The sequence below is a fragment of the Anas platyrhynchos genome, chromosome 1, assembly GCF_047663525.1.
Source record: "Anas platyrhynchos isolate ZD024472 breed Pekin duck chromosome 1, IASCAAS_PekinDuck_T2T, whole genome shotgun sequence".
NCBI classification, from domain to species: domain Eukaryota; kingdom Metazoa; phylum Chordata; class Aves; order Anseriformes; family Anatidae; genus Anas; species Anas platyrhynchos.
Window position 1 is genome coordinate 30,656,948 of NC_092587.1, and position 14,600 is coordinate 30,671,547.

General features: G+C 35.0%; 1 protein-coding gene across 1 annotated transcript in view; it reads left to right on the forward strand.

Moving 5' to 3' along the window:
* CNTN1 (contactin 1) overlaps nt 1-14,600 on the forward strand; it is a 248,436-nt gene that overhangs the window by 174,088 nt on the left and 59,748 nt on the right. The window contains exons 5-13 of the mRNA XM_027457131.3: nt 1,174-1,346; nt 5,417-5,512; nt 6,483-6,689; nt 7,924-8,020; nt 8,175-8,356; nt 9,563-9,687; nt 11,672-11,789; nt 13,387-13,537; nt 14,050-14,177. Of these exons, the coding sequence (XP_027312932.1) occupies nt 1,174-1,346; nt 5,417-5,512; nt 6,483-6,689; nt 7,924-8,020; nt 8,175-8,356; nt 9,563-9,687; nt 11,672-11,789; nt 13,387-13,537; nt 14,050-14,177 (1,277 nt within the window). The remainder of the gene's footprint in view (nt 1-1,173; nt 1,347-5,416; nt 5,513-6,482; nt 6,690-7,923; nt 8,021-8,174; nt 8,357-9,562; nt 9,688-11,671; nt 11,790-13,386; nt 13,538-14,049; nt 14,178-14,600) is intronic.

A 14,600-nucleotide genomic window follows, 5' to 3' on the forward strand; every position in this document is an offset into this window, starting at 1 on the left:
AAATTTCAAATACTAATATGATTTATGCTTTTCATTGCAGCATAAGCTGTACTACTGAAAGTTATTCCTAGCTATTTCTGCACTCTGCACAGGGGATTTATTATTTGTAATACAGATGTGTAGAATATCTCACAGGATTGAAGAGTGATACCCCTAAAATTGTATCAAAGCTAAATACTATTTATTGCATCTTGAAAAGCCTACCATTCAATTATTTAATTATTTAATTTGGTGGTTTCCTTCAGCTTCCAAATGAGCATTCTGTATATTTTGGTACAATTTTTCAATAAGGAAGGAACATATAGTCTACGTGCTCTCTTTTTCAGAAAGCAGTGCCTATGCTTCCCTTAGTACAAAAAGCAATCCATACTGCAAGACTTTTATGATCATGAATGTTGCAGCTTTTCGTGTTCGTGCTCAGTAAATGTGTAATTCCTTTCAAAGAAGATTGTGGGCCCCCCCTTGTGGAAACAGTAATGGATACAAGTTCTTGCATACTGGTTCACATTCATTGTACTGTAATTTTCTTGAAATCAATAGAAGTTGTTAGGGGCCAGACTTCATCGACCAAGTTTCTCTTGTAGTCTGAAGGGAAAGTTACAGCAACTTAGGAAACCCACTGCAGAATTTTACAGTGATTAAGATGAGAGCGTCTAGCAATTTTCTGAATACAGAAGCAGCTCTTAAATCTGGCGTGGCACAATTATTGTGCTGAATTCACTAGCAGTTTAGGCTTTATGAAATATTTTCATCCCCTATAGTAATTGTGTAAAAAAGTCTTGAAAATTTCACCTTCAAGGGTGCTGAGGAAGTATATCCTTAGCCAGTTTGGCCTTACGTAGCTGTTTGACAATATGTTTATAGTCCAAGCGCTTGATCACTAGCTAGCTCATCAATAGGCAGCTCAAGTGTCTGGTACTACATGGATCAAGTTTTAATGTATGTGCCATCTATGAGAGGTCTGAAGCAGACTGAGGCTGTTATATTTAAAACACCTATAAAATTCACTAAATCTGTCGCTCTTGCTGTGGAAAAACTGAAAGCATACATACTAGTGTATTAATAACTTCCTTTATAGTTTATCACAATTTAGGAATTAGTTTTCAAATCCTTTTGCTTACTAGGTTTGGTTTTGGATGCCAAATCTTACATGTGGCTTTTCTTTTTTAATAGGTGGAAACTCAACAACTGGGATATCGATTTAACAAAGGATCGCTACAGTATGGTGGGAGGCAGACTTGTTATTAATAATCCAGAGAAATCAAGGGATGCTGGAAAATATGTCTGTGTAGTATCGAATATCTTTGGAACTGTCAGAAGCAGTGAAGCAACTCTGAGTTTTGGATGTAAGCCAATGTTTACATCAAAACATAGAAATGTTACAGTTACCTCAAAATACCCAATGTTTTACACCTCAGTGTTTTCTGCTTGCATGTGCTGTAGCTGTATTACTCTGTAAAGAAGTCTTAAGTGCCTTAGTCTGCAGAGAACAACACAAAATAAGTTTTATCAACATTTTATGTTGCTTAGCATTCAGCTGGCATTCCAACCTTCTCAGTGAATTATTAAATTACTAGTTGAACTGACTCACAGAACCAGATATTGAGATAATAACGCCCAGACTCTTTTTAAATTGTAGTAGAACCAAAAGGGAAATTGTCACTAAAGAACAACACCAGTAGTGGCACGAAGTGATCAGGTGCTGCTGCAGTGAAAGTACAAATGGGATGCTTGCAGGATGAGGGTATGGCACTCAGTAGTAAAGTGTGCTCCCTGACTGCTGGGTTGGGTGAAGACCCTGCTGGGGGACATTTCTGTCAACTTCAGATAATCATGAACAAGTGTTGTGAATGCCTGCATATGTGCAGGCATTGTAAAGAACTGAAGCACTGCATGAAAATTAATGGAAAATTTTACAGAAGACAGTTTGGGATTTTTTTATTATTATTATTTTGCCTTAAAGTGCTTTTTATTCTGGAAATATTTTTTCATAAGACAAAAAAGGAACCCACTCTCATCTGGTGACAATTCTCAAAGCCCCATGTGCTCTTTAATTATGACATTAAGTGCTTAGTGCCCCTTGTCTTTCAGCAGTCTCCATCAGCAGAACAGTTTCACTCCTTATGGTGTTTCACTTCTTACTGTGATCAGAGATGAAGTGCAAAGTTCTGTGTCTGCCACTAATTGTAATACTGTGGGACTTTGTATCTCAAGGAAGGTCAGGGGCTGTAAATAGTTGATCTAGTCTTAGTCTGTATTTTAGCTGGAGTATATCCTACTGTGAATAGAAGACGAGGTTGTTATTTCTCTCTAATGGGGATAACATAAAAAAAATATTACAGAATATTTTTTGCTGTATTCAGTAATAGAGATACATGGTGTCCTACAAAGCAGGCATCAGTGGTGCCAGTCCTGAACAACCAGTAGGATAAGAGCTATGACAATAGCTGCAGCTATTGCAGAAAATCAAACAAATACACATAATAGATGAAATGAGTAGAATCAAAACAGTCCAGGGCATGTTTTTATGACTAGCAGCTCAGAAATTGCATGAGGTGAACACTGATAGTTATTGTACTGGACAATTATACTGAACAGAACCCTAATATCCAATATTTAAATATCCAAATAATAACAGGGCAAAGAGGGAAAGAAAAAAAAAAAAAAGATACCTGGAAACTGATAAATACCAGTTTAAAAATGGTACTGTAATTCTTCTTTACACTGTTGTTTCTTCCTTTCTCCTTTTTATGATCATCTGTAAAGAAAAATATTTACTTTGATAATCGTGATAGTTTCAAAAGAATTAAATATAGAGTTTCTATAGCTAATATGGGAAATAATCTTTAATAGATTTTTTGTTCTTTTGCTTGCACAAACTGACTGAAAAATAGAAAGAAACATTTAGAGGAGTTCCAGAAAATCTTAACCATCTGTAAATGAGCAAGATCTTTTATTTTTGTCTTACTGTCAAATTTGCTGAAATTATGGAGCAAAAGTCACACTCTCATAAGCTTTATGTCAATTAACCCATCTGGGAACACTGTGTAGTAGATCTGGATTGGCCTCCAGGAAGAAAAGAAACAATTCCTTTTATCTCCAAAGTTTTTTTTTCAACCATTAAAATCTGTTTTTACTGTTACATATGTATTCCTGAAGGAAGGAATTTTATCCTACAGGAATATTTAGTGGCTTTTTAGTGTGTGCTGAGCAAAATCACAAGCTGAAAATACCATTCTATTTGCTGAAAAACACTTTCAGAAGAGTAAAATAAAGCAATTTCATAGCAGGGAGGCTTCAAGAATGACAACAAAGAGAAATTTTCGTACTCTCTAGATGTTAGCTATATGCTTCTAAGAGTGCAATGATTATGCTAATTCTTCCATTCTAACTAAAAATGAATGTCTTCCAATTAAGAGTTCATGGAATCAGGGTTATTATAATTATTGAATAATAACCAAGTAATGCTTATGCAAAGAAGACATCAAGACCCAATCAGAGTTCAGAGCATTTCATAAGTGGGAAGAAGGTATACAATTACATCTCGATAATTGTATGACATTCCTGCACCTGGCATAGACCATTCTATTTCTGTACCAACAGACGTATATTTTACATATACAAATTGCCTAGCCTATCTGCTATATTTAAATTTCTGGTGACTGTCCTAAAGTCTCAAGGGTTAGTCAAAGAACGTTGTAAACAAAATGTCTAGATTTGAAATGTAAATTTCAAATAGCTAAAATAAGTAAAAACCAGTGAAAGCTCTTCCTTTCATCAAACCCCACGCTCTCTAAATGCAAAGTATCAAATTAACAAAGGTTTCTTTCTAATGATTGTCATTTACAATTTTTTCCTATTTCTGCAACATTTTAAAAACCAATCTGCTCTAATGAAAGTAGAAATTAATAATAGTGGTAAGTTTACAAGATGATGAAAAGATCTGCAACAAGGAAATACATGCCCATAGAAGAGAATAGTCAATATTTTGAAGAGAGAAGTAGTTGTGTAGTAAGGTCCATGCTGAAAAATGGAATGGGAATATGCTCAAACTACTATAGGTATTGTATGAATATAGTTACCCCAGTCTATGGGAAGAGCTTCTTTGGCTTTGCTTACAAAACCTGTCTGGTAAAATTGCTAATTCTTACAAAGCCAGTCTGATATACTTAATTTCTCCTTTAACAAAGAATAATATTTCAAATGAATTGGGAGCCACTTGTGGGGAACTGAATACATTGTGCTAAAATACAGGGTAAAATTATATTGAATAATCATCAGAAGTCCTTAGAATGGCCCATAACAATGCCTACCTTGTATTGTCTAATAAAAAGATCCAGACAGTCACTGGAAAGATGATATCATCTTCTGGTCAGTTTGAGCAGAAGAAAGATGAGCATTTCAGAAGCTGGGAGAGGTGTCTTTCCATAGACACTTATGTAAAACTCCTTGATTTTTTTTTCCATGCATTTGATAAAGCATAATATTATGCTTTAATTATAATATATGTATATATTATACGTATGTAGAATTATAACATATTATGTATATTATGCTATCATATTATAATATAATTAGGATTTTTACAACTTCACTGCAGTTGGTGACATAGAAATCATTCACAAGAGGCATTGTCTTCTTCAAGGTCTTTATAGTTTACTTTGAGATTGGATACAGAAAATGAGAGTGGTAAGAAGAAGCAAAGTACAATTATTGACCAAGTTAAAGGCTGTGAGGCAGCTCTTTGTCTTATCATTCCAGATAGCATTACTGTTCTCCCATGGTCTGTGGGGCTCCACAAAGGATGTGTTTCCTTATCCTTTTACAACAGTCCCTTTACCCATGCTGCAGTTGGTTTAAAAAGTGTCAGCTAAGGTTTCTCCTGAGATCTGAACCACTTCTGTCACAAAGTTCTGGCACAAAAGATTTCTCTGCACCAACTGTTACCAGTCCTTGGCTGCTGGGGTTGTCATGGAGGGCAGTCAAGGTATTTTAGGGAAGCCACGTTAACTGGCTTCAGTATTAAACTCACATTTTGAAAATCCAATTAAATGGTAACCTACAAACCTTTTTATTTATTTTCCTGGGATTCCTTCTTCCAATGTACCTCACTTGGCTACTATTAGAGGTACAATATGCACCATTTCTTTCTAGAATTTCTGTTTATGATGAATAAAATACTGTAAAAAATTCATTGCACTTAGTGACAGAGTTAAAATTAGTAAAACTGACATAAATGCATCCACAGATACCTATCTGCCAGATATTGTTGTATTTCTGTATTTATCTCTACAGGCTGAAAATAATAATAATAATAATAATAATAATAATAATAATAATAATAATAATAATAAACAACTACAGTTTTATTGTAGTGAAAAACGCAGTTTTCCTCTCCCACCTTGTTTTAAACTAGATCTTGATCCCTTTCCGCCTGAGGAACGCTATGAAGTTAAAGTGCGAGAAGGTGTTGGAGCAGTGCTTCTTTGTGAGCCCCCTTACCACTACCCAGGTAACTCATCAATGATTCATTTTCTGTTGCTTAAGAATAGAAGACAAAAGAATATTTATTTTTAAAAGCTTCCTTTAAGTTTCCTTAAACAGTAACTTTTATGCAGCTTGAGAATCACTGTTTAGGTTAGGTTTTTATTTTGGATATATGCTTGTACAAATAATATGAGTCAAACTAATCTGGATAATGGAAAGTAGCCTTGGCCTACCACTCAGAGGATCTGAGTACATGTCAATGTGTTGTTGTGTCATCCCAGACTTGCTGCTGGCCTTGGACAAAGCCCAGCTACATTCCACCTAATGAACTCACCTCAACAGAAATGATCATGGCTCCTGTTAAGATCATGGAACAGCAGTAGGCACCCTCAGAAAGTCAGAGATGAGATAATTTAAGCTCTGGAAATGCCTTTCTCTCAGTGTTAGCTGCTGAAGAGCTCTACAGGAATTATGCCTGTATCCTCAAGCATTTGCAATTCCATCATGAGGGATGAATTTGGCTGCTAGCATCTCTGTTATTGTACATTGCTTGTCAAACAGGATACAATTTCAGTTTTCATACTGTGTCTAAGTACTGCAAGGAGTTGAAGAACTGAGACATATTTCTAGTTAAAATATTCCTGGGTTTTGTCCAAATGACAAACAAAAGCTTCCCAGCTTCTCAGTTGGGTCAGGGCAAGACAGCTTCACATCTCCTCTCCACCCCATTCCAACTCCAGTGGAAATGTTAGGTTCAAGGGGACCAGGTGCCCAGTGGTCTGGACTCAAGGGAACAGCACCCTGATGTCCAGTGTAGACAGATAACAGCTGGCTACTGAGACATGAATATGAGTAAACACTCTTCCATAGCTGCCTTTCCCAAATAAAAGATGTGTTAGCTAGAAATCAGAGAAATTCATATGCAGAGAGCATTCCACAGTTTGAGTAGCTGATATTATTGTTTTTTAATATTAACTAGAAAATGTTTTCCTCAGATGACCTCAGTTATCGCTGGCTTCTAAATGAGTTCCCAGTATTCATCGCTTTGGACAAACGACGATTTGTGTCCCAGACAAATGGCAATCTCTACATTGCAAATGTAGAAGCATCAGATAAGGGAAATTATTCATGTTTTGTGTCCAGCCCTTCGATAACAAAGAGTGTATTCAGTAAATTTATTCCACTTATTCCACAGACTGATCGTAAGTATTTATTGTAAATACTATGTACATGCAGTGTTCAATTTGTATTTTAATTTTGCTCATTCATAACTATTTTCAGCTCTGTGAGAAGAATTACATGGCAAGTCCTAATGGCTACTGTACATATGTTATTTGGTTTTCCACATACAGAGGTCCAAATCATTGCTGTCCACAATGAGATCTCTGTGCAAGAAATCTCCCTGGATTCATTCACAAAATTCCTTTCATATACTTGAGAACAGAGTTTTCTCCATCTCTTTAATGTGATAAACCCCTGTACTCCTCTCAAAATCTTTAATATCTTTTATAGTCTTGGCAATGGTTCAAAAGGGTATGACTGGAAAGAAGAAGCTATGTAGATGCTGATACACAGTTTCATGATTGTTTTTTGTTTCCAACAAATCTCCCATGAAAATGGAAAACCCTTCGGGCTGTTAAAATCTTCTATTGAATGATGACCTAAGGGATCTGCATCTCACCATCCAATCTACCTATTCCGTTTTGGTACTAGATTAGCCTCTGCCATTTCATGAAAACTGCATATTTTTCAAGTGGTAACCAGGTTCTCTTTTGCCACTTTAGACTGTCAGTCACTAGAGTCTTATAAACTGATCATCAGGATTTCAGTGCCTCATTTATTTGTTAGATATTACAGTGAAGAACTATGATTGAATTTGGGTTATTACAAATCAGTGATCTTTGTCCAAATTTTCCATGGCCAATACTCACACTGAGATCTTCATCTAGAACTGTAAGAGGAGTCCCACAGAGATCACCAGTAGGTAGATTTGATTACATTACATACCGGTGTCTTCATTAAGCTGTAGATTTTTCTGTCTGCAGCTCCTTTGTGCCATTAGTAAGAGAACACTGAGCTTAAATTCACAATAATTCAGAATATTCCATCCAGTAAAAGTATCTGTGAAAAACAGAGGCTTGGGATTTTGTCTGCACCCAAACACACATCATCACGCTCCAAATGCTAATAAATGAGTTTTTGTTGAAGTATTGTTCTGTAAAAAAATGTTAGACATTACTGTCCAGAGACAATTAGTTGCTGAATAAAACAATTCTGCCTTACTATGTGCTGCATCAGTCTTCATAGACAGCACATGCACTCTAATGAAGACTTTTGTCTGGAATTTTAAAATGGGTTTTCTTGAACTGTGGAAGTTTTAGTACATATGTTTGTTTCTACCATGCATTTTCTGAGAATCTGTTATTTTCATGTCAGGTGCTAAAGTGTATCCTGCTGATATCAAGGTGAAGTTCAAGGACACGTATGCTCTCCTGGGGCAAAATGTGACACTGGAGTGTTTTGCTCTTGGGAAGTAAGTATGTACTAAAGTTATTGTAGAGCACTGTTTGCTTTCATATTTCAGGGAATGAAAATATATGTTTCATCATCAAATACTTTTTTGTAGTCTGCAATTTAACAGCCACTTCTAGAACATGCTGATTTGTACTTTACTGTACCTTTTCAAGTCCGGTTCCTGAACTCAGATGGAGTAAATACCTTGAACCTATGCCAGCCACTGCTGAGATAAGCATGTCTGGTGCAGTTCTTAAGATCTTTAATATTCAGTATGAAGATGAAGGACTTTATGAGTGTGAGGCTGAAAACTATAAAGGAAAAGATAAACATCAAGCAAGAGTTTATGTGCAAGGTAGGTAGAAAAATTTTATTCTTCATGATCTATGTTGGTTTTAATTATTTTGGAAATATCTGTGTTTTCACATGTGATGTCAATGCTGACTCATTGCATCATCCTGACCCACTGCTACTTGAGTTAATAAAACAAAGTCAAAGCCTGTGCATTGAATGTCAAGCGTAAAATTTATGTATTAATTGAACAACTGCTCAATTTGCCTGGTTATGGTAGCTGCATGTACACCTTGACAGCAATGTGCGTTCATATTGATATAATTATGCGTAATGGGAATTAATTAATAGATTTAGAGTAATTGAAGTGAAAGAACTGCCAGGAAGAAAAATAGACCATTAGGTTTGTTATGCTTTCTTGTTTTTCCATTTTGTTTGTTCTATCTATTTTAGCTCTGTCTCATATTAGCTACAGTCAATTCTTTGTTCCTCCTCTGTCCCCTCCCCTCATGCATTTGGTTAAAGGAGGGACAAAAAATTTATCTTCCATCTATAATGGAAACATCTCAAGTATCCAGACTCCTTGACTGAGACTTACACCACAATTTGTGGCATGAAAAAATTCTGTATAACATCTGAATTCACTTCAGAAGAATTCTGTCTCATTTCACAGGCAATAAAGAACATCACCTGAGTTAAGATCCTCAGTTAAGCACTTGAACTTCACTGGGATAAATCAAAATTGGCATAGGAAGATTGTTACTGCTTGTTTTAAGTTGATAAATTAATTCATTTTCTTAGCAAGAGCAAAAATAATGGGAAATTTTCCATATTATTAAGTATATTTTCTGAGCCAAGAGAATATTTCTTAGAAAACCTTTCAGTATCTAACTGTCTTTGCTCAATTTCATGTCATTTAAGTACCATTTTATGGCATTACTGAATAATTTACATGTTGTATAATCCACAGGTCACTGTAACCAGTAACATATCTCTTGGACATTTGTGAACCATTATTACAATTTCATATTCTATGCTAATTAAAAAATGAGTTGTAGTTATTTTGGTTCTACGTGATAAAAGAAAAACACCTTCACTTCATTCTTTCTTGTGTTGGTATATTGATGCATTGCTGAGTTATAATTATGCCAGTTAAATATCATGGGAAAAGCAGTGGAATTAGTAGATCATAATTCTAGTTAAGTACAGATCTGCTGTATTTACAAGGCATCATATTTTGTTTCATTTTTGTGTTTTATTTATTCTTCAGCCTCTCCAGAGTGGGTAGAACATATCAATGACACAGAGAAGGATATAGGCAGTGACCTCTACTGGCCTTGTGTAGCTACAGGCAAGCCTATTCCAACAATTAGATGGTTGAAGAACGGTGCCTCGGTAAGTATACTGCCATAGGTAATGCAGGATTGATTGGCTAGCTGATGGAAATGATTTTCTGAAGCATGCATTATTAAGGACTACAAGAAATTGAATTATAATGATACAAATTTCTGCTGCTTCCATATGCATTAAGAATTGAAATCTATTTTTGAAAGTTTTATGTCAGTCTTCTCATCAGTTTTGAAACGCATTTTTTCTCACTATTTAGTATTCAGCTCTGAATTCTGACCTTGTCTTTTGACCACATATTTGGGGGGGGGGGGGGGGGGGGGGGGGGGGGGAAGAGAGGTGTGTTTTCCTTTTTTTTCTAGTCCTTTATAAATAAATGCTATTTTCTTCTCTCTAGATGAAAAATGTCATCAGCTTCTCTCTAAAAATAATCTTTTTACCACGTTAAACATAAATGCATATTTAAAAAATGTAAGATGGAATGGAGTCAGTGCAGACAAGGAGATAGAATCATTTTACAACGATCAGTGGTATTCCTATATCATGTGCTTTTACACATTTTTTCTAGTCACAGAACATTGCAAAATTCCATTCTTTTAGGTGATATGAAGTGTAAGTGATAATTTTTGATAATTTCAGTTTATTGCTCTAGATTTTTTCTTAACAAAGTAGATTTTCAGTCCAGGCATTTCAATATGTATTTAATATCCCTTGCTGATACTGTGAGATGAGCTACTAAACAACACAGTAGAAGACTGCATCCATTGAGCTGTGGTGACACTGGCCTTGGTATGCAAACAAAAGAAGAAAATGAGGCAGAGTTTCTTTGGCTGTATATTGTAAGAAAAAAAAATATGAGGTTGGAGGAAAAATAAGGATATCACCATCTGCCATATGGAGATGGCCTAAACCAGAAAAAAACTATGCTTCTGCAGTTATTACAAACAAGTAATTTAACAAGCAAATTACTTGACACTACATTTGGGTTTCACTGACAAAATCTACATACTGGATTGCAGAAAGCAATGTGTAATTCTCCAGTAATATAACAGAAGATTATGCTGTGGGTTAATGTTATGATTTCAAAATGGAAAATAACAAAAATATTTAAATTACATTGAGAAAATAGCTTGTTTCTGAATCATATATATTTAATTAGGTATTTCATTTAGCACAAAACAAATTTCTTGTAAAAAAACTGATCTCTATGTACTTAAATTAAACAGTATAAGAAATATGAGTCCTTTAATCTATTATTTTTTCAGATAAATGTTATTCCTTTCCACTACTCTATGCACTTCAAGTGATTCTTACACAAATTTAATGCATTTCAAAAGAATTTTCACAAGAAAAAGAATTTTTAACATGGTCTTTCAAAAAACAATTGACATCTATTTATAATGTACAAAATATCCTACCTCATTTTTAGCATTTTTATACACATTTTTTTTTAGAAATAGATCAAGTACTTTATTGTGGCTTACAATATTTTCTTTTTATATAAAAACAGAGTAATATAGAATGATTTATATGGTCTCCTAGAAGAATCTTTGGAAGAAGTCCTGTCTATTTAGGACTTGCTCTGACCTCTTACTGTTGTAAAAAAATATACATTCATCATAACATTCTGAACACTGGCCATGGTGAAACAAGACTTATGTGTATAAAACGTTTAATTTCTAGTTTCTTATTTCTGTATCAGTAGCGTTTGAATTGGTTTGGTAACAAAGGACTGAAGAACAGATATGTCCACCTAGTGCCACTTAGCTATGATTTTTCCAGAAAAATATTGACACTGATTCTTTCTTTCTTTAGAATTAAGAAGGTGAATGTACACAAAGATGGAAATGTACAGGGATGGAAATGTAGCAGGGATAAAAAGAAAGTCTCATCAGTGCCTTAATGTTATGTGAGGGACTCTCTTCTGAACACAGTCACTGAAAAAAAAGTAAAGAAATGGGAATAGGTGTGAATTCTTCAGTATATGTTGTCTATATGAATATCTTGTTGTTTTATTGATTCTGTGTTTTAGTTCCGGAAAGGTGAACTAAGAATTCAAAGTCTGACCTTTGAAGATGCTGGCATGTATCAGTGTATAGCAGAAAACACACATGGAATTATATATGCAAATGCTGAACTGAAGATTGTCGGTCAGTGAGATTATTTGCTCTATATACTACTTCAGATTTGAGTCTTATTTGCAGGAATTGCTTGGTAACAAATTACTGTGAGCATGAGGGGAAAGAACACTCACTGAATCTAAGTACAATGGGGTTTATTTGAGCTCTCTAGTAAAGTTTTAACAACATGAGCAATCAAGATACTAATTTATGGAAATTGTTTATTACTCTATTTTTTTCTGATATTTGCTTGCTGCTGTTACCACACATAGGAAATGATAGTGCAGAAATTATATGAAGTGCATAGAGTCACTGTCAAGCTTGCAAAACATATTGAATAGTGTTTTCTTTTTTGCTCACCTACACTCACTCCTCCATTGGGCAAAATTTGCTTTTTTATGAGCTGTGTTTTCAGGCATCAGGCCTTTGAAAATCTTCCCCTTCACTCTTCCCTTTGCTTTTGCCTTCTATAGCCCATTAAGATCAGTTGCAATATTTGTGTGTGACGTAGCTGTCCCATTTGAAGGCTGGATATAGTTATTTATCCATTGTATTTTCCAAATCACTTTCAGATTCAGAGTGCACAGGCTTAAAATAATTTCTGACCTTTTCACTGATGACATTACAGCAGATGCACTGGCTATTTGATATGGCTTCCATAGAAGATTTCCTTGTAGTAGTTACTCTGTGTTCTTTCCATCTCAAACTCACATCCAGACTTTCCCAAGAGCTATATTTGACCTCCCCAATCCATTGCACAGTACTTCATCCTTTACTGTTTCTCCATAGTGATTTACTCACTGCCAGCCTGGATTACCCAGAAATGAGCACTTTTTGCATGAGCGTTTTCAAACATCATTGTTGGTAAGATGTGGATGTTTAAGCAGACTTCTCTGTACTTCTATAGTTAACTAAAAGCCATATTTCCCCAAGCTGTGCACCTATTTGCTGGCATGGTTAATAGTAATGGTACACTGAAATACAGAGTAATTAAAAGTATTTCTTTCTCATACTTAGTTATAAATAAAGGAAAAAATAGTAAGCAAAAGTCTGACATCAGGTACATAAGTGTGATGCTTGCTACAGTCATCTCTAATTACAGTTGTACATCTCAGGAAGCACTTAAAGCTAGCCGGCCAAACAGAAAACTAGAAAGAGAGAGAAGGGAGTAACCTTAAAGTTGCTAGATAAGAGTTTAAAACTACCGAAAAGTAAAACAACATACAATTTGAAGGTGTAATTGACTGAGCAACTTCTTACAGAAGTTGGGCTCTTGGAATCTAAATTTTATTAGGACTGATCAAAAGGCCTTTGAAAAGGAATAACTTTCTATTGATTTCAGTGGGCTTTGATCTTCTTAGATTAAACTTAGATGGAAGTTTAGAAATGAACAAAAAGAAACTTCTGCTGTAACACAGTATATAACTACACAATGATCTTCACTGTTTCTTTTAGATCACCATCTGCTTCTCACCACATCTTTGTATTATTAATATTTTTCTCACTGGTCTGAATAATGTACATTTGTATACAATTCAATATTTTGATTTTTTTTTAATGTTGCAAACAAATTGTGTTCTTCAGAAAAGTCACTACAAGCAGTACTTGTGTTAATTTTTGCTTTCAGCTTCACCTCCTACTTTTGAACTGAACCCTATGAAGAAGAAAATCCTAGCAGCTAAAGGGGGACGTGTAATCATTGAATGCAAACCTAAAGCTGCTCCTAAGCCAAAATTCTCCTGGAGCAAAGGAACTGAATTGCTTGTAAATGGGAGCCGGTTAGTATCGACTGTTAATGGGCACTATGAATCTTAAAAATGCTGTCTTATGTTTCTATTTAATATGCAGGCTATTCCTCATTTTTGAAGAGTTCATGGGCAGGAGAATGTGTAATTTCAGGAAAATGATGTGCCAAAATGTTACTAACAGCGTGGATCCGTAGAGCTAGCAGAGTGTGCAGCTTTAGCCAGTCTGTTTGGTGTTGTTCACATTTCAGAATTGAATTGTATTACAAAAATGTAAGAAAAATATTTAAGTGCTTACTAGTAAATAGAAGTATACTCTCTTGCTCCAGCAATGTGAGGCATCTAATCATGCCACAATCTATTTAAATATTTTTGGATTATAGGGGTGTTTATAAATGCTGTTAGGGATTTATAAACTGCTGTTAGGGATGAGCTTCCAAGAGATGAGTGTGGTGTCTTTTAACTTACTACAGTTCCAACTGAAATTATTTCTTTCTGATCTAAATGCTTTATTTCCCTTGCTGTAATTTGAAAACTTTCAATAGCATACACATCTGGGATGATGGGAGCCTGGAGATTATCAATATCACAAAGCTGGATGAAGGTCGCTACACCTGTTTTGCAGAAAATAACCGAGGAAAAGCTAATAGCACTGGTGTTCTAGAAATGACAGGTAAACCTCTAAATTGCATTAGTTTGCTTCAGGTTTGCTTCCCACAATTAAAAAACACTATTTTTTGTCCCAGCATTGCAGTACTTTTGCAAGCCACTTCATATCTTTTATTTCTAATTTAGTTGCTCTTTTAAAAATGTATTGCACCTTTTAAAATGTATTGCACAGTAGAAACTGGTTACATGTGCACCATTTCAGAAATTGCATCTCAGTTTTCAGGGCTTATTAAATCCAGTCTGTTAAATTAACACATTCTGATGCACTCATTCAACTTGGTAGCTTAGCTCAAGTACAAATGTAGGATCATGACTGGAAGAGAGAAATGGGACTCATATTGACCATCTTTAATTTTTTTTTTTTTATTTTATTTTTTCCCTCTGGTGAGGTAAACAAGACTGAAAGAGCATTTCAGTTAAATAAACA